Source organism: Octopus sinensis, linkage group LG3, assembly GCF_006345805.1.
Source record: "Octopus sinensis linkage group LG3, ASM634580v1, whole genome shotgun sequence".
In the NCBI taxonomy this organism is placed as follows: Eukaryota; Metazoa; Mollusca; class Cephalopoda; order Octopoda; family Octopodidae; genus Octopus; species Octopus sinensis.
Genome location: NC_042999.1, coordinates 24,497,062 through 24,521,684, shown reverse-complemented (window position 1 = coordinate 24,521,684; position 24,623 = coordinate 24,497,062). Strand labels below are relative to the sequence as shown.

Here is a 24,623-nt window from a genome sequence, read left to right as displayed (position 1 = left end):
GTCAAATGACTGAAACTAGTAAAAGAGAGAAAGAGAGGTTAGTTGCTCTAAAGGAAAGAATGAAGGTCTTGCCTCAGATTTCTTATCCCATATAAATATGAAAGCCTCATACTTAACTTATTTGGGAGTCAGAGTGTCATGACCAGTGCATAAATATATAATAAATTTCAGTGTTATTCATTTTTTAAATTAAGAGACGAAGGCATAACACTTTTCTGAATGTGGTGCGATTTATGTTTAGTTTGACTTTCTGTATTTTGACAACTGCTGAAAAAAAAAATTTCTTTCAAAAGAAGTATGCAAGGAGGTACAAATTCCAGAGTGCTGCTGGTCTGGTGAGAGGTGATTGAGAAAATCAATTTAATGCCAGAAGCGGGGTGCTATGAATGAAAAGAGGAGGGGGGAAGATGCATCAGATAATCCAAGACTGAGGAAAAATTGTCCATTGGCGCAGGAGTGGCTGTGTGGTAAGTAGCTTGCTAACCAACCACATGGTTCCGGGTTCAGTCTCACTGCGTGGCATCTTGGGAAAGTGTCTTCTGCTATAGCCCCAGGCCGACCAATGCCTTGTGAGTGGATTTGGTAGACGGAAACTGAAAGAAGCCTGTCGTATATATGTATATATATATGTATATGTGTGTGTGTTTGTGTGTCTGTGTTTGTCCCCTTAGCATTGCTTGACAACCGATGCTGGTGTGTTTACGTCCCCGTCACTTAGGGGTTCGGCAAAAGAAGACCGATAGAATAAGTACTGGGCTTACAAAGAATAAGTCTCAGGGTTGATTTGCTCGACTAAAGGCAGTGCTCCAGCATGGCCGCAGTCAAATGACTGAAACAAGTAAAAGAGTAAAGAGTAAGAGTATTTAAAAAGTGTGGAGTGTTTTCATTGTGGAAATATAGGACATATAAAGATGCACTGTAGGACAATGATGAAACATCAGAACATGACTGAAAACCAGGGACACTGGTTGTGATATCACCATTATAAATGAAAAACTTGGAAATATGTCGTTAAGCTGAAATGAATTAAATCGGAAAAGGTAGCACATGGTGTTATAGGAAAAAGATTATATTTATCGGTGAATTCGTATGTAACATTTCGAGTTCAAATGAAAAAGACAAAGCTATACGTGTTAAAAAGTCCACTTAATTTATTTGGCACAGAGTGGATGGAACTATTCAAGCTGTGGAATATGCCCACTTTGTCTCCAACAATTCGGTACGACACCAGTGCAGAATCACCTCCCTCCGACAAGTCATCCTAACGAGACGTCTGCGTTGGCTGGGTCACGCCCTCCGTCGTCAACCAGGAGAATTCATCTACGAAGCAATTGTCCCAGCTCCCTTTCAGGGTTGGCGAAAGCGATGTGGTGGACAAAGAAAAACCTGGCTGATGACGGTCAAGGCTGATCTGGAACCCAACCTAGGCCCCCATATCTATGGTGTTCGCTGTTGGAATAAGGAGTGGTTGGAGATCACGCGGTCGTTAGCCTCAAATCGCCAGGCCTGGTCGGCGTTTGTGAGAGATGCAGCATTGAGGATAAATGAAGCCAGTTCAACCCCCCTGGGTGAATGCTGTAAGAAGAAGAAGAAAGATATGCCCATAAGTGTTTTGAGTGGAAATATAACTGGTTCAGTTGAAGGTTCAAATGTGGTTGAGGGACTGAAACAAAAAAAATTGCAGTAAAACAAGTGTGGGACCCCTGTATGTAAGCCAAAACGAAATGAAAAATTGCCCAAGGATAAAAAGCAAACATTGTTCAGGAATAGATGTTCCATAGTTGAGACTACACAGCGATTTTGCCGGTCCTTTAAATAGTTCTTATTAAATAGTGGTAGTTGATAGTTTCTCAGAGTGGACAGAAACACTGGGATCGATATAATTGACTAATCCCCTCCCCACAAATTTCAAGGCCTTGTGCCTTCAGAAGCAAGGATTATTATGGTTTACTCAGTTATGTCTGCATAAGGCGCAGGAGTGGCTGTGTGGTAAGTAGCTTGTTTACCAACCACATGGTTCCGGGTTCAGTCCCACTGCGTGGCACCTTGGGCAAGTGTCTTCTATAGCCTCGGGCCGACCAAAGCCTTGTGAATGGATTTGGTAGACGGAAACTGAAAGAAGCCCGTCGTATATATATATATATATATTATATATATATATATATATATATGTATATATATGTGTGTGTGTGTGTCTGTGTTTGTCCCCCTAGCATTGCTTAATAACTGATGCTGGTATGTTTACGTCCCCGTCACTTAGTGGTTCGGCAAAAGAGACCGATAGAATATGTACTGGGCTTACAAAGAATAAGTCCCGGGGTCGATTTGCTCGATTAAAGGCGGTGCCCCAGCATGGCCACAGTCAAATGACTGAAACAAGTAAAAGGGTAAAAAGGGTAATATGAAGCTGGTGACTGGCCCTAATACATGTGACAGACATTAACCCTTTAGTGTTCGCATTATTCTACCAAAATTAATCCTTTTTCATCCACATTGTTTTGAACTAATCCTGCATTATCTTGTAGCTTTGAGATTTTGATGAGGTAGCTGTTAATTTTTCAAACGATATGGTAGGGTTGGTTTAAGAGACCAGATATGGCCAGTTTGAACATAAAACAAGCAGAATACTTTTGGCCAGATATGGCCGGTTTAAATGCTAAAGGGTTAAATTATAAGGGATATTATAGCAGTTGGGAAGATTATACAGGTGTATCAGATGAACTAAAATAGAGGGTCTTTTATTCATATCTCTGTACAATCTGCATTCAAAAATTTCTGAGGTTGACTTTTGTTTTATATCACTTTGAAGTAGATAAAAGTCAAAACGTATCAATAATATACTAGAGCTAAACATCATCATCATCATCGTTTAACGTTCGTTTCCCATGCTAGCACGGGTTGGACGGTTCGACCGGGGTCTGGGAAGCCAGGGGCTGCACCAGGCTCCAGTCTGATCTGGCAGAGTTTCTACAGCTTGATGCCCTTCCTAACGCCAACCACTCCGCGAGTGTAGTGGGTGCTTTTTACGTGCCACCTGCACAGGTGCCAGGGGAGTCCGGCATCAGCCATGATCGGTTGGTGCTTTTAACGTGCCACCGGCACGGAAGCCAGCCAAGGCAGCGCTGGCATCGGCCACATTCGGATGGTGCTTTTTATGTGCCACCGGCACTGGAGCCAGTTGAGGCAGCGCTGGCCTCATGATATTTATACCTCAATATTGTATTTAGTCAACAAATCAATATTAATTAAATTGCAGAACAAAACTATCTTTCATGGTATGTTTTTACCTTTTTTTTTTATTATTACTCATTGTTTTTGTACATTTTGCATTTTATAGTTCTGTATTAGGAAAAATAATAATGTAAAAATAAAATATACAAAAAATACCCTTTTTTAAAACACTGTAAATAAATTGAAAACTGAGTGGTGCAAGACAAAATTAAAGGAATATATATGTACAATTCTCTCCAATACCAAACTCCATACCATTTGATGCTCACCACATTGGTATTTGTCTGTCTACAGGAGTTTCTTTCTCTTTAGATGGTAAACGGTAGAGAGTCTCAGGTGGAACTATAGTTTTGCTAGCAAATTCTGTAGAAGTTGCTGGAGTTGGGGTTGTAGTTGCTGATGCATTTTGGCTGGAAAATGTGGTTTGATGAGGAATGAATATGTGTTCGTGCTGCTCAAGCATCGACGTTTCAATGCTACAGTTAAATACTTCTGAGAAACTTTCCAAAAACGATTTTGTCACGTCTTTGATGGAGACTTCTCTATTTGTTTCTTTTGATATGGATGTAACTGATTTTCCTTTTAGTTCACAAGGAACAATGAATTTAAACCAAGACAGCTCTGGATTACAATTCAAAGAGATTCCGTGTGTTGTAACATAACGGCGAGTATGAATTCCTGAAATGAATAAAAATAAAAAACAAATTTTAGTTTATAGCATGGGTGTGTGGGTGTGGGTGTGTGTGTGTGAGAGAGAGAGAGAGAGAGAGAGAGAGAGAGAGAGATAGGGGATGCAGACAACATACACGAAAAAAATTAAACAGTAAGTAGCTTGTTTACCAACCACATGGTTCCGGGTTCAGTCCCACTGCGTGGCACCTTGGGCAAGTGTCTTCTACTATAGCCTAGGGCCGACCAAAGCCTTGTGAGTGGATTTGGTAGACGGAAACTGAAAGAAGCCTGTCGTATATATGTATATATGTATGTGTGTGTCTGTGTTTGTCCCTCCAACATCGCTTGACAACCGATGCTAGTGTGTTTACGTTACTTAGCGGTTCGGCAAAAGAGGCCGATAAAATAAGTACTGGGCTTACAAAAGAATAAGTCCCGGGGTCGAGTTGCTCGATTAAAGGCGGTGCTCCAGCATGGCCGCAGTCAAATGCCTGAAACAAGTAAAAGAGTGAGTTACTAGCTTGTAAATATGATATATATAGTATATAGGAGCACTCCATCGGTTACGACGACGAGGGTCCCAGCTGATACGATCAACGGAACAGCTTGCTCGTGAAATTAACGTGTAAGTGGCTGAGCACTCCACAGACATGTGCACCCTTAACGTAGTTCTCGGGGATATTCAGCGTGACACAGAGAGTGACAAGGCTGGCCCTTTGAAATACAGGTACAACAGAAACAGGAAGAAAGAGTGAGAGAAAGTTGTGGTGAAAGAGTACAGCAGGGTTCACCACCACCCCCTGCAGGAGCCTTGTGAAGCTTTAGGTGTTTTCACTCAATAAACACTCACAATGCCCAGTCTGGGAATCGAAACCGCGATCCTACGACAGCAAGTCCGCTGCCCTAACCACTGGGCCATTGCGCCTCGATATATATATATATACATGCATGCATATAAGTTGTAGTAATGAAGTCAAATCAAATAGTGATATTTTGAAATCATTTTGATATGTACATTTGAGGTTAGCATAAATATATAAGAAATCCATTATGCAAGTTAAAACATTTCAAAATATAAACCAGTTGATGGAGAAATATTTCAATATATATTGTCAGAGTAATAAGTGGACTACCAAGTTACGAGGATGACTATGTGTAGAGAGGGAGAAAGAAAGGAGATTGAAACAGAGAGAGAGAGAAGAAAAGGAAATGTGCAAGTGAATAGTATTGACAAGAAATGGGATGGTTGTTGTATCTGTGTGTTTACATACAAAATCTGTAGAAAAGGACAAGGAATAGAGAATTGAGAAGGACATAAGTTCGGGGAGAGGATGGGGGAGGAAATGAACCAGTGTCAGAGTGTAAAGAGTTTTAGTAGTGAATGGGATTGGTAGTATACAGTCTTGAACATTCTTTAAAAAAATTTCTTTATTACCCACAAGGGGCTAAACACAGAGGGGACAAACAAGGACAGACAAACGGATTAAGTCGATTACATCGACCCCAGTGCGTAACTGGTACTTAATTTATCGACCCCGAAAGGATGAAAGGCAAAGTCGACTTTGGCGGAATTTGAACTCAGAACGTAACAGCAGACGAAATACAGCTACGCATTTCGCCTGGTGTGCTAATGTTTCTGCCAGCTCACCGCCCTTATTAGCAGTGATCAGATTGGAATCAGGGACCCAATGTAGATCAAGTCCTTAATCATCAGTGGCTGTTATGCTCTGGTCTCAAACCAGAAATTGAGGGAGATATCACTGCTGCTCAGGACCAGTCCCTTGAAATATAAAAGCAGCTCATCATTATGCATATACAGAGAACATCCAGAGACAATCGTCATCACCATCATCACCATCATCGTCGTTTAACGTCCATTTTCCATGCTAGCATGGGTTGGACGGTTTGACTGTGGGCTGGCAAACCAGATGGCTGCACCAAGCTCCAGTCTTGATCTGGCAGAGTTTCTACAGTTGAATGCCCTTCCTAATGCCAACCACTCCGAGAGTGTAGTGGGTGCTTTTTACGTGCTACCTGCACAGGGGCCAGTCAGGCGGTACTGGCAACGACCACGCTTGAATTTTTTGGGCCAGACAGGTGGTACTGGCAATGACCTCACTCGAATTTTTTACACATGCCAACAGCACAGGTGCCAGTAAGGCGATGCTGGTAACAATCCCGCTCGAATGGTGCCTCCTGCATGCCACCAGCACGGAAGCCAGTTAGCCGCTCTGGCAACGATCGCGCTCAGATGGTGCTCTTAGCACCAACCACATAATTTCTGGACGAAGCAGAGGAGCACCAACAATACTTGCAAAGGCATGACAGGGCAGCTCAGTGCATACACTGATCAATATACCACACATACAACCTCTCCCACAAAAACAACAAGTTACCACAACTTTCCCAGAATGCCAAGGTTACAATCCTTTGAAAGTTCAGTGTTCAGACTGATTGGAAAGTACAGGAAAGTCAACATGACCTCATTGTTAATCATACTGAAAAGACTTGTCTTCTGATTGATGTTGCAACTGGAAACTGAAATCAGAAGTGAAGACCTGTTGAGGCAAGTGAAAATCAAAATCGTAATCCATCAACATCAATGGAATTTGTAGCTGTGATACCAGTGCCGGTGGCACGTAAGAGAACCATCCGAACATGGCCGTAGCCAGCGCCGCCCGACTGGCCTCTGTGCCGGTGGCATGTAAAAAGCACCATCCGACCGTAGCCGTTGCCAGCTTCGTCTGGTCCCCGTGCCGGTGGCACGTAAAAAGCACCATCCGATCAAGGCCGTTTGCCAGCCTCGTCTGGCACCTGTGCCGGTGGCATGTAAAAAGCACCCACTACACTCACGGAGTGGTTGGCATTAGGAAGGGCATCCAGCTGTAGAAACACTGCCAGATTAGACTGGGCCTGGTGCAGCCTTCTGGCTTCCCAGACCCCAGTTGAACCGTCCAACCCATGCCAGTATGGAAAGCGGACGTTAAACAATGATGATGATGATGATGATGATGGCATCTCAAAACAACATTGGCTATTATTAATGGGGCACTTGAAATGATATCAAGAGGAGCAAACTAAAATGTAGACCAAATCCTTGCCAGCCCCAAAATAAGTGAATTACAAAAGATCATACTTATGGGTGCCTCACATATTCCACATAAATTCCTGTCTATATAAATGGAACCTTACTTAGTCTGTTTTTTCCCCTAGACATAGGTGTTTTCAATTGCATGGCACCTCACCTGTTAGAATCTTCAGATGCAAAACCTTATTGTCTCTTGATGTCTCTGATTGAGACTTGGGTGTAACTTGGGTAAATTAAAGCAAAACCAAAGCATAACATTATGATGATGATAATATCGCCAATAGCAGCATCAATAATAATTATAATAGTAGTAATACTAATAATAATAATGAAAAAAAGGAATCGGTGGCGCGATGCATACCCTGCACAGAGATAAATTTTTTCACAAATTATAATGTGTTGCTTACCCCTGCTTTTTAGATTTTTATTTTTAATTATCACCCCCCTCTCTCTCTTTCGGAGAGGCACTGAGCAGCTATACGCACACATACACACACGGCAGTAACTCCCACCTACCGAATTCAATCACAAAGCTTTGGTCGGCTTGGGGCTATAGCGGAAGACACCTACCCCAAAGTGCCACGCAGTGGGACTGAACCCGAAACCATGCAGTTAGGAAGCAAGCTCCCTAACCACACAGCCATGCCCTATAGGTATTTATACTATGGTGAAATTAAGAAATCAACTCACAAATAAATGAAGCCCTTGAATCCATCACTTTACACACACAGTCGCATATCTATGTATGCATATATGTACCCACGTGTCTATGTGCCTAGGTACACCATGATTTATACACATGCAGACAAGGGGTGGTTCATATGAAAAAGAAAGTGAACAAAATGAAATACTTATAGAAAATATTGCATAGAATTTGAGAAGTGTTTCACCATTATAGGTATTTATACTCTGGTGAAATTAAGAAATCAACTCGTAAATAAACAAAACCCTTGAATCCATCACTGTACGTACACACACACACACACGTGCGCAGAGAGTTGCACATCTATGTATGTATTTATGTATGCTTGAAGATAAGCAAACTAAAGTTTCATCATTTCGAGCCACTCACCTAAGGAGTATTTCTGCCAAATTTGGTGAAAATCCTTTCAGCCATTTTCCAGTAATTTTGCAAACACACAGACAAAGATGAGTGATTACAATAACCAGCTTATGCTTATGTGCGCATGGTAAATATAATAAAAAAACTAATCAAAAGAGTAATAATAATGTTAATGTTGGAGGCAGGGAGAAAAATGGAGAAGAGGAAAAGAGGTGGTTAACAGAAAAGTAACAGAATAATCGGGGGTAAAGACAAAAAAAGGTTCTATAGAATTTAATTGGGATGATAACAGTAATTATATTTACTTATCCATGCAATCTCCTGATACGTAGGCACATGCATATACACAAACACATAATGTGTGTGTATGTATAGATATATATATATCAAATGAAATCAAAAACAGAACACAAAGGATGCCGCGGTACATGTATTTCAAGCTTTATAAACGACCTATTCTTGCATCAGTGTATAATAGACATAAAGAATGGTTTAAAGCTCTATTCAGCTGCATGCAATTGTTATTCCAAAGAGAGCTTTAAATAATCCTTTATGTCTCTTATACACTGACTAGCAGCGTTGCCCGGGTATGTAAGAGCCCCTAGTAGGCAACGACTAATCCCAATCTAGTCCTTTCCCTCTAGGGAACGAAGGCACATGTGTAGGTTGCAATGTCTTCTCTTCACTCGAATACTTCTGTGTATACGATGTTCCTAGCTGTCTCCCGACAGAAAATGTGTTGCATATAAAAAGCTTAGATTCTCGACCCCATGTCGAATTTATCGATTTTTTTCAGAACTGGGGAAACTTTTCAAAATTTTCGCTGCGTTAGTTTTGAATTATGACATTGGGCTATGTGTGTGTCAAGTTTCATCAGAATCGGTTGAAAGCCGTGGTCAGTGTGAAGGTACAACCTGACAGCCACACAGACAGACAAACTGCCATTTATATATATAGAGATGTAAGAATAGGTCATTTATAAAGCTTGAAACACGTGTACCGCGACATCATTTGTGTTCTGTTTTTTATTTCATTTGATACATATACCCTCTCACCTCTGCTACTAGCTGACGTATATAGGTGCTTACACTTATCAAGTATTCACCCTAAATTTACTGTATATATATATATATATGTGCAAATGGATAATGGTATGCTTGCACTTAGTGATTCTGAGAAGTGTCACTATGAAAGGTTGCTAAATGTGGAGAATGCGAGGAAGGAGAATCTTTCAAATATCAAACCATCTGAGGGACCAGCCATCAAAGTTGAGAGTAGTATGATAGTTAAGGCAATTAAGGATATGAAGACAGGGAAACCTCCTGTATTGTCAGGAATCACTACGGAGATGGTTTAAATATTTGGCTGAGTATGATATGGCCTAGTAACTTGTATAGTTAATCAGGTTATTCAGGAAGGTACCATCCCCACTGACTGGTGTAGTAGTATTATAGTTTGCTGGTACAAGGGTAAAGGTGATGCCTAAGACAGAAACAACTACAGTTGTATTAAACTGTTAGAACAGGTCATGCAAGTTACAGAGAGTTATAGTTCACTTGATTAGGAATAGAGTTAAACAAGATGAGATGCAGTTTGGTTTTGAGCCTGGGAAGAGTATCACAGATGCCATCTTCTCAGAGAAACAACAGTAGAAGTATCTGACCAAAAGTAAACCTGTGCTTCTTCGCAGTTAGCTTTCCTTTGATATTACTTCACCTCTTATGTATCCATAGCTTACACCAGGTACATCTAATGGAGTTTCTACCTATGCCTTTTCTACAGATCAAGTATGGCAATCTATCTGAAGGGATTTGTGATTTGTCTACCTTGCTACATATTAAGACTTTGGTTTTTGCAAGATTGACTCTAAGGCACTTCGATTCTAGACCTTGCTTCCACACCTGAAACTTCTCCCCTTGTTCTGATAGTGACTCAGCTATTAGAGCAAGGTCATCAGCATAGAGAAGCTCCCAGGGGCATCCTGTCTTGAATTCCTCTGTTATTGCCTGGAGGACTATGATGAATAGGAGGGGGCTGAGGACTGATCCTTGGTGGACCCCTACCTCTATCCGGAATTCTTCATTGTACTCATTGCCAACCCTCACCTTACTGACAGCAAAAAGTAATGGGATCAGATCTGAGAAAATTTGAATGAAGATTGAGAAATGACATTATGTCGCACTGGATGGAAGAACTCCATCGGTTACGACAATGAGGGTTCCGGTTGATCCGAATCAACGGAACAGCCTGCTCGTGAAATTAACGTGTAAGTGGCTGAGCACTCCACAGACACGTGTACCCTTAACGTAGTTCTCGGGGATATTCAGCGTGACACAGAGAGTGACAAGGCCGGCCCTTTGAAATACAGGTACAACAGAAACAGGAAGTAAGAGTGAGAGAAAGTTGTGGTGAAAGAGTACAGCAGGGATCACCACCATCCCCTGCCGGAGCCTTGTGGAGCTTTTAGGTGTTTTCGCTCAATAAACACTCACAACGCCCGGTCTGGGAATTGAAACCGCGATCCTATGACCGCGAGTCCGCTGCCCTAACCACTGGGCCATTGCGCCTCCACTATGTCACACTACAAAACTAGCAAATAATGGGAAAATGGATGTTAAAACAGTGACAACATAAATAATTCAAAAAGGGTCAATAAAATTCTTACCAATTGCTCCTATTTTTCGATCTTCTACCCAAACACCTGTATCCACAGTTGTCTTGGCAGCTATGCCCCAGTTAGCACAGGTCTTGATTATAGTTGCTTCTAAACTGCTCACATACCATTTAACACTTGGACGGAATTGCAAAAGGTTAAGTATTGGATAAGCCACCAGTTGGCCTGGACCATGGAATGTAATCATGCCACCTCGATTGGTGCGATAGAAATCGGCACCAAGTGATTTCAATCTCTGGGCTTCCTCTTCGGTATATGTTTTAGTCCTAAATCCTGTTGTGTAAACTGGGTCATGTTCAACTAATAGGATAACATTACGAGAAATAGCACCAGGTTTGCCAGCAAGGAAATCCAAATGCTCTCGGGCGTACCTTTTCTGAAGATCAGCAGCTGCTAAGAAACCCATGCGACCCAGATTTATCACAGTAACAAGGTTTCGTGACAGTGACATCTTGACCTGATAAAACAACAAAGCAGCTACATTAATTCACTAAATATGATATTTGTAGAATATTATACAATTCAAAATATATGAATTTTTTAAAAAAATGCAATTATTTGAGGTACAAAGATTGAATTTATAGGACTCACAGTTTGATTGCAGTTCATTATATGGCACTGTGAGACAAGACATAACATGTAGGTTTTCTTTTTTCTTTTTCAAGTTAGATAATACAATGTATAGGTTGCTTTGGTAATCAGAGCTTGTCATAACATTAATGGGAGTATAATTTATTCATGTGCTATACAAAATTCTCAATTTCATATTTGTATGTTAAACCACATGACAATTCTACCATTTTTAACCCTTTTGTTACTGAATTTATTCTGAGATGCCCAGTGTTTCTTCCAATTATTTTAAATATAACAAAGAGTTAAGTAAAATAGCATCGTTATCATTAAGCTAGAGTTAGGGACATAAATTGTGACTTAGGTTTGGTGGAAGGATTTAATTCAGAACTTTTGAAAACCAGACATTTGTACTAAAGAGCCAGAGCCGGTTTCAGCCGGGTTGGTAACAAAAGGGTTAAAAACACATTGAGCTTTTCAAATTTTATTTATTAATTTTTTGTTTTTGCTGAAATTGCAGCCTGTATTTTGATGGTAAAATCAGTTCAAGAGTAACACACACACACACATACTTACATGAATATTTACTTAATAAATGATAAAAAAGGGTCATCCAAATATTTATAACAGAAGCTATAACAAATGAGAGAAAAATTATCTTTTCAATATTTATTTTGATTTAGTGTATAGTAGGTTGATAACACTTGATAACAAAATAATCACAACTACCAGAGATTAAAACAGCATTTTGTTTACGCATGAAATAAGAATGATTTTTGAAATGACAGTCACGTGCAATGAGAATGGCAATGAAAAACAACCATTCTAGATTACTTACGATATTGGGACATATTGCTTACATAGTTAAGGAACTGGACCACTGATAATATGGTTGAGTTCAAACTTTACTGCTACAACTACTACTACTTCTACGACTACCACTAATACGGCTACTACTACTACAAGTAGATATTGTTGGTTGTCCCAATATCATATGCTTGTTTCATAGTAAATGGGTTCTTACTCACAGTAACATGAAAAGAATTGGATATTGAAATAATAAAAAAAATATTGGAGGCTAAAAAAAGCTGATTTACAGAGGATATGATTGAGATTATGTGGTATTCATGGCTTTTTTCAAATTTATTAGTAATAGGAACATGGGGAAGTGAAATTTATAACATGGAGGAATCATCATCATCATCATCGTTTTAGCGTCCGCTTTCCATGCTAGCATGGGTTGGACGGTTCAACTGGGGTCTGGGAAGCCAGAAGGCTGCACCAGGCCCAGTCTGATCTGGCAGTGTTTCTACGGCTGGATGCCCTTCCTAACGCCAACCACTCCGTGAGTGTAGTGGGTGCTTTTTATGTGCCACCGGCACAGGTGCCAGACGAGGCTGGCAAACGGCCACGATCGGATGGTGCTTTTTACGTGCCACCGGCATGGACGCCAGACGAGGCTGGCAACGGCCACGATCGGATGGTGCTTTGCCAGTCGGGGCAGCGTTGGCAGTGGCCACATTCAAATGGTTCTCTTACGTGCCACCGGCACTGGTATCACAGCTACAATTTCCATTGATGTTGATCGATATATATTTAATATACCATAAGGTTATTGTCTGTTGTAGTTTCAACTAATAGTCAGAACCACATCACTTCTTCAGAAAAGACAGTGTGGTCATGGCTGGAGCGTCTTCATAGGTCTGTCCCATCAAGTTTAAACTGCTTATACATATACATGTGTATGTGTGAGTGGGCAGTTAGAAACAGAGGAGAGAGCAATATAGATAAGATTTGCTAACCTATTTCATTGTAACATTAAACTTTATTGCTTTTAAGATAAAGATGTAAGAACAAAACAATAATGTTGTATTCTAAGATTCGTTTTAGGATTGCGATAGTCAATTAAAATCGACTCTAATACATGACTCGACCTTAGTATTAAAAACCTACTTTAAAACCTGGCTGGGAGAAAAACTAGAGCTAGTTTTAATAAGCAATAAATAAATAATAAATGCAGTGGTTAGTTGGATATGGTATCACTTTTCAAAGGTGGGGACATGAGTTTTGTACACTGGTTCCTTGTTGTGATGTTCTTTTTCTGTGTTGTTGTGTAATGTGCGTGGTGTACCGAATGGATGTCTCGTGTTTCGGCAGGCAAAGTGTTAGATGTAATGATAGATGCAATGGCATGATGGGGGTGATATCTATAGTGTCCTAGAGGTACTACAGTAGTCTGGTGGGGAACGTAGTACTGTTAATCTCTAATAATTACCTTACGCAATTAAAATACTAGATAACTAGTTTAAAAACATTTTTTCCCCCTCGAAATAAGTTGACGTTAATGATTTAATAAAGAAAAAACTTTTTGAAACAATGTCACGAAAAACAAACACGAAATAATTAAACAGAAGTTATGTATAAAAGCATGAGAAACTGAGTAACAGTTTTCGTGATACTTTTGCTACTTTTTAATAAACTCTCTCTCTCTCTATATATATATATATTGTCTGGGAGTTGTTTCTTACAGTAGAAGAAATATTAGGTTGTCCCAAAAGTTCGTAAACACTTCCGAAAATTGAATTTTTACTCGCCAAGTACTAACAAAAACAACAAAAATTATTCCTCAAAATAAAGACCATTATTTTCCAAGACTTTCTACGAACTTTTGGGACAACCTTATAGCTAGTCTTTTTTTTTTGGGGGGGGGGGGCTGCTGCTGTTTCTAAAGTTAGGTGTGTGGTGAAGCAAATTCTTTTGCCTAACCCTTATTATAATAAATATTGTTTTAAATTTTACCGATAATGGTCTTTTACGTACCGAATCACTACTTGGTGTAATTATTAATTACTAATTAATTAATTAATTTTACCCTTATTATATATATGTATATATACATATAGTGTGTTCACCAGATTTTGAAACTATTTTTTTTTTTGTGTAAATATACTGAATTTTGAGGATAATTTGTTTATCATCCTTCAGCAATTTTCCTATCTTACATAGACACAAAGCATCAGTATAGTAGAAAAATAATGATGTGATTACGTGACTTCCTCAAGGGCAGTCGTAACGCCAAAACGAAGTGGAATGCATGGGAGAGGATTGAAACCGAACCGTGGGCGTGACAACTAAGCTCACGTATCATCTACACATTCATAAATGCCTGGTGGGGTCGGGGAATTTAATGTTTAGTGGTCATGCTTTTTATATCAAGAGCATTAGTAGCGTAGGTGAAGAGAAATAGCTTACACATGTAGCAGCAATTGACCATTATATATCGCAGAGAAATATTTTGGCTTCGATTTGTCTTGGTTTGGAAACGGACGTAACACGCATGCGCGAGCTTAAAACCTGAACCAATGCCAAAACATTAAACAGTCGAATCAAGCAGACACTTACTGTAAAGGGAGGTAACTTCGCCGGTTTTATTTTTTTCCGTCCGACATGCGCCGTGTCGTGAGAAAAGGCAAAAGTTCACCAACTTATTTTCGCTTAGTAAGGCACTGTCATGCGGCGTAAATTAACGAAGGTATAAACCTAACGACGACGTAAATACACGAAGTTGACGTCTGACGTCAGATTTTTCTACTTTCACTTCTGACAACTAAAAGCATGACAGTGCCCTTAGTAAAAGAATAAAAGAAACTCATTTTCTACTCAAGCTACCTAGCTTCAATAAAAGGGGCGATGCTTCGGTATATGTACACACGTGACTTTGTTTACATTTCTGAAGAGGCGGCGAAGCTGGCAGAAACGTTAGCACGCCGGGCGAAATGCGTAGCCGTATTTCGTCTGCCGTTACGTTGTGAGTTCAAATTCCGCCGAGGTCGATTTTGCCTTTCATCTTTTCGGGGTCGATAAATTAAGTACCAGTAACGCACTGGGGTCGATGTAATCGACTTAATACCTATGTCTGTCCTTGTTTGTCCCCTCTGTGTTTAGCCCCTTGTGGGTAATAAAGAAATAGGTATTTCGTCTGCCGCTACGTTCTGGGTTCAAATTCCGCCGAGGTCGACTTTGCCTTTCATCCTTTCGTGGTCGATAAATTAAGTACCAGTTACGCACTAGGGTCGATGTAATCGACTTGATACCTATGTCTGTCCTTGTTTGTCCCCTCTGTGTTTAGCCCCTTGTGGGTAATAAAGAAATAGGTATTTCGTCTGCCGTTACGTTCTGGGTTTAAATTCCGACGAGGTCGACTTTGCCTTTCATCCTTTCGGGGTCGATAAATTAAGTACCAGTTACGTACTAGGGTCGATGTAATCGACTTAATCCTTTTGTCTGTCCTTGTTTGTCCCCTTGTGGGTATTAAAGAAATAGGCATATGTACACACGTGACTTTGTTCACATTTCTGAAGATAACAGAAACCCTTTTCTCCCCCCCCCCTAACCCTAACCCCCCCATATATATATATGAAAAAAACCTTTTTTGAAATGTATCCGGTACTTACACCGGTACATATACCGAAGGTTCGCACCTAACTTCAATAAAAGGGTGACGCGGACATAAAAGAAAAAAATTAAAAACTTAGCTCCCAGACTTCGGTAACATCCTAAATCGTGTCAGTGATCCGGTCGACCATACACGACAAAGCTTTAGACACATCATAGTATACAAAACTACGAATAAATAAAGATAAAATTGAATATTGCATTATGTATGTTTAAAATGATTCTTTTCACGATAAAATTGAATAATAATTTAATCGCATGAAATTCCAAAAGTGACAACAGTATGCTCCAGCTGTGAGACCAATCTCTTCAATCCATACCTACAGTAAGTGGTACCATACAAAATACCGGTTGCTATCTTAGCAATAAATAAATAAATTTAAAAGAGCTCAGTGTCTATTAAAAACGAGAGAACAGTTAAATATCATCTGTGAGTTTTCAACATACATACTCATGAAATTAAGAATTTTATTCAGCTGTTGAATAAATTTATCATTTTACCAGTGGCGAAAAAAGAATACACTTATTATTTTGGGAACTGCGCGCAGACTAACATCCTCAGTGGGTACAAAGACAACAAAATTCGGATCTACTCAGTTTGAACGGCAGTTTTTTTAAAATAATTTCCACGTAAGTAAACACTTTTAAACTTCGTATACTGGTAGAATGTGTTTATAAAACATCTTTTTCTCTTGGCTTTATTGAGAAAATTCTATAGTTTGTAAGATATTTGTTGTTTTCTTCTTCTTCAATTTCTGCAATTTCAACCAATCAATGACGTCTATTGAGGTAAAAAAAACAAAAACATTCTGTGCCGTATGAATATGTCCCTCGTTTAAGAAACAGATTGGGTTTATTTACATTTCTGAAGAAAAAAGATACCCTTCCCCCACCCCTAAAAGAGATTGAAATGCAATAGATCGATACTAGGGTCATAATTATGGGTGACAATTTCATATGACACCGCAAGAGAAAAAAACTGCCGTTCAAACCGAAAAGATCCCTAATTTCAGTTAGTATCTGCTAAGAATTAGTTTACATGGATTCACGGTTTGTAACACGGTGTAAAAATAATTTTGATAACAAAATTTCGCTAACTCCAGTCAAGAAGATTTACAGTCATTGACGTCCGGATTGTGACATTTCATCTTATTTTTTTCAGACATTGTATGTAAAATTATCCATTGGCCTTCCTTACGACAGGCTCGAGGGCGGTTTGGCTATTATTTCTAGCTAGTTTAGAAACCATAAGAAAACTTTCTCGTTGCTTCAATTCAGTTATGTATGTTAACATCAACTAAGTATAAATTTTGGTGGTTAGGGGTATTCGGTTCACGATCGCAAGGTCATGAGTTCAATTCCCGGCGACGCGTTGTGTCCTTGAGCAAGACACTTTATTTCCCGTTGCTCCAGTCCACCCAGCTGGCAATAATGAGTAGTATCTGTATTTCAAAGGGCCAGTCTTGTCATGTTGACTCTTCCTTAGAACTACTTTAAGGGTTCCTAGTGTTACTTATTGACGAAATATTACTTTGGTGGATCTTACTTAATTTTATTACCAAATCTAAAGAACCAATTGAAGTTTCTATGACAAAAATGTAATTTGTGTGTGAGAAATAACTTAGCTCCCCCCTCTTTCTTTCTTTCTCACTAGATCGACCCTAATACAAAACGGGTACTTAAACCTATTTCTTTACTACCCACAAGGGGCTAAACACAGAAGGGACAAACAAGGACAGACAAATGGATTAAGTGGATTATGTCGACCCCAGTGCGTAACTGGTACTTATTTAATCGACCCCGAAAGAATGAAAGGCAAAGTCGACCTCGGAGGGATTTGAACTCAGAACGTGAAGACGGACGAAATGCTGCGAAGCATTTCGCCCGGCGTGCTAACGATTTTGCCAGTTCGCCGAATAATAATTGTTTCTACTGTAAGCACAAGACCTGAAATTTTGTGGGAGGAACTACTCAACGGGTACTTATTTTATCGACCCTGAAAAGGATGAAAGGCAAAGTTGACCTCGGTGACACAGGGCCAACAATTTTGAAAGGAGGGGCAAATCGATTACATTGATCCCAGAATCTGACCGGTTTATTGACCTCGGAAGGCGGTGAGCTGGCAGAAACGTTAGCACGTCGGGCGAAATGCTTAGCGGTATTTCGTCTGCCGCTAACGTTCTGAGTTCAAATTCCGCCGAGGTCGACTTTGCCTTTCATCCTTTCGGGGTCGATTAAATAAGTACCAGTTACACACTGGGGTCGATATAATTGAATTAATCCGTTTGACTGTCCTTGTTTGTCCCTCCTGTGTTTAGCCCCTTATGGGTAGTAAAGAAATGGGTTTATTGACCTCGGAAGGATGAAAAGCAAAATGCCACAAAATACTTTGTCAGATGCGCTTAGTGATTCTGCGTGTTCGCCTTCCTGATCATGACGACGACGACAACAACAACAACATTTCTAGTGCTTGCATAAAGTCGCAAATTATAAGGATATAACCGTTTGAATTGACTCGGTGTACGACTAATACTTATTTCAACAGGGTTTAAACCGCAGCTGGACATAATAATCGTTTCGTATATATAAACAGTATTAAAAAATATGAGTGGTGTGCCATCGATTATATAAACCATAGTATTTGAGTGATACTTACTTTATCGATTCCTTAAGGGCGAACGCAATGTCGACATTAGCGAAAGTAAATACCGAACCGATTCTCTGGCAGAAAATATTTCTGAGCCGATTTATGAAGAAGGAAATAGTATGAGATATCAAATTTAAAATGATATAAATTGAATAATTGTAGATGTATAATATTTACGTCTGTGAGTAGATTACTTCGCACAGACGAAACTAACTATTAGTTGAACGTCTAACACAAACGAAAGCAGCTCAAGAGACTTACTGTAGATTTTTTTCTTCGATAGAGTGTAAGGGAAACAATCGAGAAGTTTCACGGCGTAGTCGTTTAAATAGTTCACACTCGCGCACATGTTATATAAATAAGATACGGGTACACAAGTACATATTCTTACACACACACAAACACACACACACACGCACAGATACATACACGTACTTACATACAAGCTTAGGACATGTTTACTCCACCTGCTAGAAATAACAGCCGAATCTTTCGCAAATTTTATCCCCACGCTCCTATAAAGGGGCATATCACATATTCTAGGCCTGGATTCCCTGTACGCACAAGAAAAGAAGGGTTGGTCTTAGCTAGAATACTTTCCGATCAGAGTGGACCCGAAGCTAAACAATACATGCACGTTCGCGGCGCGCGCACATGCACACACAGAATATATATATACACACACATATTTATATATGCACACATACATACATTCATACATACATACATACATACACACACACATACATACATACATACATACATACATACACACACATACACACACACATACATACATACATACATACATATATACATACATACATACATACACACATGAAAGTCCTGTCGCATTTCAAGATGGGAAAGAAACAAATCCTTAATTGGTCTTAATTGATATATTTAATCAAGTCATTATTTCCCCTCTTTAATTTATTATTGATAACATAATACCATCTGTAGTGGACTTCATATAAGCATAGAGTAGATTCGAACCTGAATCGACAGATTTCCCATAATATTTCAACAGCACTTTTCTCACAGAAGAAACAATACTGACAGCAAGTTACGGTTAGCATATACTTTTGCTTAGCCTGCAGACCTGAGAGATCGGAGAGGTCCTCCTTCATCGTCGTTGCCCACGTCTTCAGCTGCCCGCCTGTGCGTTTGCACCATTGGGATGTGGAGGCGGGAGGAGGACATCGCGAATCAGCTCACCCTCTGGACACCGGGCCGCATGACTGAAGGGAGGGGGCCCAGAGATTCAGAAAGGATATTTCAACCAATATCTTTACTACTTAACCCTTGTGACTTCTTCCATTTCACCAAAAGTTGAATTGGGATAACAGACGCGTAACGAAATCTATTGTTCTCAACAATATACTCTTTTACTCTTTTACTTGTTTCAGTCATTTGACTGCGGCCATGCTGGAGCACCGCCTTTAGTCGAGCAAATCGACCCCGGGACTTATTCTTTGTAAGCCCAGTACTTATTCTATCGGTCTTCTTTTGCCGAACCGCTAAGTGACGGGGACGTAAACACACCAGCATCGGTTGTCAAGCAATGCTAGTTGGACAAACACAGACACACAAACACACACACACATATATATATATATATATATATACATATATACGACAGGCTTCTTTCAGTTTCCGTCTACCAAATCCACTCATAAGGCATTGGTCAGCCTGGGGCTATAGCAGAAGACACTTGCCCAAGATGCCACGCAGTGGGACTGAACCCGGAACCATGTGGTTGGTAAGCAAGCTACTTACCACACAGCCACTCCTGTCTCTCCTTCTGACTGGTTTTGCATGATTATAAATACTAGAACTCCATTTTCCAAAATCAGTTAGTGAACAGAGACAACTAGAAATTAACCACAGGCAGACAGCCACTTGATACAAATGGCCAGAGAGAGAAAGAAAGTTACAATTAGCTACTATGGGACTTACAACTTTCCTCGAATCTCTAACTTTCAGCAGCTTACTTTCTTTTTGTGGTGTGTGCACGATTTGAGCAGCTGCTATCTTTAGTGTTCGGGTCAGGGCTGTGTCGAAGGATTAGTTACCACAGAAGGGTCTCCATCGCGAGGAAGAGAATTTAGGTGCCTTTATATTCAAAACGTGCACACACCACAAGCTATTTCGGCGACATTGATGTGTGCACGATTCGAATATAAAGGCACCTACCTTCTCTTCCTCGTGACGGAGACCCTTCTATGGTAACTAATCCTTCGACACAGCCCCGACCCGAACACTAAAGATAGCAGCTGCTCACCCAAACCCTTAGCGACCGTCCTCACACGTCTTGTCACCTGGACGACCCACGTTGGAAAAGCCCAATTGACCGCTGCCTACGCACGCCTGACGGTTTCCCCTTCCAGTTGCCCCAGCTTCCGGTCAACGCACCCAGCTGCTGACGTCATCCCACACTTTTCTCGGCAGCATCACTCTGTCTCAATCTTTTTACTACTACTACTACTACTACTACGAGAACCTGTACACAAATATACAGGTCAAAATTTACTCTCTTTACCTCGCAAGCTTTTCCACTTTATATCACACACCTGCCCGTCGCAGTATGATATAAAAGTAACGGTAAATAAATTTGGAGTCAAGATTAACTTCATCCACTGTTCTTCGTCTTTCATCTTGCACAACGGCAACATCAACATCATCGATATAACAACTCAAAATGAATAACTGCCTCTACTGGTGACCCTTGACTCCACCTTAACCAACCGTTACATTTGGTGAACCCGGTTTAAAAAGAACTCGCTGCCCTGTCTAAAAAGAATTACTACCTTTCTGATACATGTTCCATCAAGTCGATAGAGACAAGTGATGTTGCAGAGAAAAGAAAGCGAGCTAGTGAGAGTTAGAGAGTCGAGGAAAGTTGTAAAACTTTCATAGTCGCTGATTGTAACTTCTTTTCTTCCTTTGGCCGTTTATCTCAAGTGGCTGTCTGCCTGTGGCCATCTCTAGTTGTCTCCGTTCACTAACTGATTTTGGCTTATGAAGTTTTAGTATTTATAACCATGCAAAACCAGCCAGAAGGAGAGACATATTGTTGAGAACAATAGATTTCGTTGGGCGCCTGTTATCCCAGTTCAACTTTTGGTGAAATAGAAGAGGTTACAAAGGTTAAGTAGTCAAGACATACACTAAATGTAATTTGCTGTCACTATTGTTTCTTCTGTGAGAAAAGTACTGTTGAAATATAGGAAAACAAAGGCGGTGAACTGGTAGAAACGTTAGCACGCCGGGCGAAATGCATACGGTACCTCGTCTGTCTTTACTTTTTGAATTCAAATTCCGCCGAGGTCGACTTTGCCTTTCATCCTTTCAGGATTGATAAATTAAGTACCAGTTGCGTACTGGGGTCGATGCAATCGACTGTTCCCCCCCCCCCCCCACCTCCCAAAATTTCGGGCCTTAGGTATAGAGTAGATTCGAACCTACATCGACAGATTTCCCATAATATTCTTTTCTACTCTAGGCAGAAGGTCCGAAATGAACTCCACTACACTATCTGTTTGGCAAATTGTTGACTCATCGGGAGTAAACTCTTCTGGTTTCGAATTAAAGAAACACTCTGTATCATTTTCAACCGCTTCACAACTGATAAACTGTTTTCCCTCCAAATAATCTAGCAATAACCTGAAAAGATGATAAACAAATGGAGCAAGGTCAGGAGAGTAAGGAGGATAACTTGTTTATTTAGAGCCATAATCTTTTCTCAAGTGACTTGAGCAATATGTAGTTTTATTACAATGTAAGAACAACATCCATTTGCAATTGATGGTAGACGCTTTTTCTGTAAAGTTTTGTGCAAAGCTTCCAATTGACGAGAATAGTTTTCTGCATTTACTGTTTCATTTTGGTTTAATATTTCATGATAGAGGATATCCTATCCCACAAAACACAGAGAATAGTTTTTTGCTGGGGATGGATTCTCCTTTTTCAATGATGCTAACCACTGTCGTTTTCGTTGGATATGGTTATAGAGAACCCACTTTTCACTTGTAATGTTTCTACCCACAAAAGGGTTTCGTAGCAAGTCAACTTTCAATGACAAATAGAGGGCAACTCTTTGATTAAGCTGAGGAGTATTCAAACAACAACTGACATTCTGACCAATTTTAGATATTTTTCTAAGTTCATGAAGGTGTGAAGTGAATTGAACTGATTTGCTAATACTTGTGCAGTTTGCTTTGGAATTTCCTGATCTACGGCTTTCAAAAGCTTAATATTGGTTTCAAATTTTGGCACAAAGCCAGCAATTTCAGGAGAGGGGGTAAGTCGATTACATCGACTCCAATATTCAAATGAACACAATGAGATACAGCACGGAATTTTTTTTAGTAAACAGGTCACGGTTTCAAAGCAACGAAAATATTTTGACAAATTGAATTTAAATGTTGAAGTGAATCTAACGGATTTTGTGTGTTTCTTAAATGGCTTATAAACACCTTCCACGCTGCAATTGTTTTCGTTTCGGTACACGATCTCAGATCAGGTCACGTGCTATGCAAGTACATCCCAGTATTCAAATGGTACTCTTTTTGTCGACCTGTAGGGATAAAAAGCAAAGTCAGCTTCGGCAGCATTTGAACTCAAAACGTAAAGGCAGACAAAGTGCCACTAAGCATTTTGCCAGTTCTTCGTTCTCAGAAGCTTAATATTGACAGAAAATGGTTGTCAAGGTAGAGGGGGAATCTGCGAGGGAAAATATTCCCAGGTGAAACTAATCAAACCAGCCTTGGTATATCCAGACACTTAACGCTTCATTTCCGTAGACGGAACGAATATTTCTTGCCACTTCCATTGCCGAAGAACCACCTTTGAATCCATACAGCGTGCAGTGTCTGATATGGGTCTGATCAACACTCATTTTGAAAACGTCTGATTATGACTGTAATTTCCTCCAATAGCCTCCATAGGCGCGTGCACACATACACGCACACAGGCATGCTCCCCCCCCCCACACACACACATGCGATCATGAGGTTTTTGGTTTCCATTCACTGCTTTGTCGATTCTCGCTGAAGAATAACGTTAAAGATGCGCGTGACTGTGCACTACTTTCCTATTGATTTCCTATCAATTCCACTTGGGTTCCATTGATCAAACATTTAGAAAAGTCGACAATGACTTTTCTAATTGTTCAATCAACAGGACAGAGAATTCATTAACTTGGTGAATTAAAAGTGGGTGGAAATTTCACAAACAAGCAGGATCACTAGGACACTTGCTTCAAATTCCACGCTGTGGGATCGAAACCGAAACCTCACGATCGTATAGGTGTGTGTGTGTGTGTGTGTGTGTGAGTGCGCTCGTGTGAGAAAGGCATTTATTGCTGGATTTTATCTCGAAGGAAAACAAAACACAATTATCGACTTCAACAAATCTCAGTGAGTCATTGAGACAGTTTAAAGTTTCCGTTAAATTAATCGATAGAGGGAGTGTAAGTTGTTCATAGTTTCTAGTAGTTAGCTACACAGATCACAAATTCAAAACATGCTGAGACCTGATTAATAAAATAGGATCCTAGGTACTGGAAATTGAATACAACTTCTCTGCCTGAAATTATTTTCAGGAATGGGATTATTAAAGTAAATTAAGTGAGAATTGATATGCGCTGTTATCTATAGCACGTGGTAAATCTCACTAAAAAGTAAAATTCGAGTAGAATTCGGTAGTTATATCAAAGCTATGAGCTACATTTTGCAATGCCAGACTTGTTCGCTGCCCCTGTCTTAGCAGCCATCTACTGAAGCCGGCAGCAGACTGGGAGCATTCACAGTTCAGTGAGCCGGAGAGTGATGATGTTGCCGAGGAAGGGTTCGAACAACGGGGACGTGATAGAAAACTTCATACCCATAACTCCACTCAACACAAAGTTAAATATTTTGGCAAAGGTGCTCGTTAAGAGGCTAGTGCTTTTAATTGAAAGTGTAGTCAGATTGTATGATCTCTGGCAGACCTCTAAAACGTGACAGTTTCCACTCCATGCAATGCATCATAGAGCGGATCGGAAATAGATCTGGCTTTAGTGGAGAGCTCGTAGATTTGGGTCAGCTCAGAGCAGTCGACAGGATGGAGCATCGCCACTTGACTGCGGTCCTAAAAGCTGTCGATTAACATGCCCCATCCCGAGCAGATCTACCCACTCCAGCCTCCCCCTCATACAATCCACCATAGAAAGGGTGACAGG

At 40.2% G+C, this 24,623-nt stretch overlaps 1 protein-coding gene across 3 annotated transcripts; it reads right to left on the bottom strand.

Annotated features, from left to right (window-relative positions):
- Positions 1-3,308: 3,308 nt before the first annotated feature.
- Positions 3,309-18,652, bottom strand: LOC115209320 (putative lipoyltransferase 2, mitochondrial). 3 transcript variants are annotated; one of them, XM_036500906.1, is made up of 3 exons: positions 14,570-14,671; positions 10,720-11,185; positions 3,309-3,909 (listed from the first exon to the last, which is right to left on the bottom strand). In XM_036500906.1, the coding sequence occupies exons 1-3, from the start codon at positions 14,570-14,572 to the stop codon at positions 3,497-3,499; spliced, it is 882 nt and encodes a 293-aa protein (XP_036356799.1). In that variant the 5' UTR covers positions 14,573-14,671; the 3' UTR covers positions 3,309-3,496. The 3 variants fall into 3 exon arrangements, with proteins under 3 accessions (XP_036356799.1, XP_029633524.1, XP_029633523.1); XM_029777664.2 differs by lacking the exon at positions 14,570-14,671 and adding an exon at positions 18,410-18,652 and having other exon boundaries at positions 3,312-3,909; XM_029777663.2 differs by having other exon boundaries at positions 3,312-3,909; positions 14,551-14,697.
- Positions 18,653-24,623: the final 5,971 nt, after the last annotated feature.

What these genes read in the sequence shown, in the direction of transcription:
- LOC115209320 (XM_036500906.1), bottom strand. An exon ending in TCGAAAAATAGGAGCAATTG is followed by an intron (nt 3,910 to 10,719) that starts GTAAGAATTTTA and finishes TATTCATTTCAG; the next exon opens with GAATTCATACTCGCCGTTAT.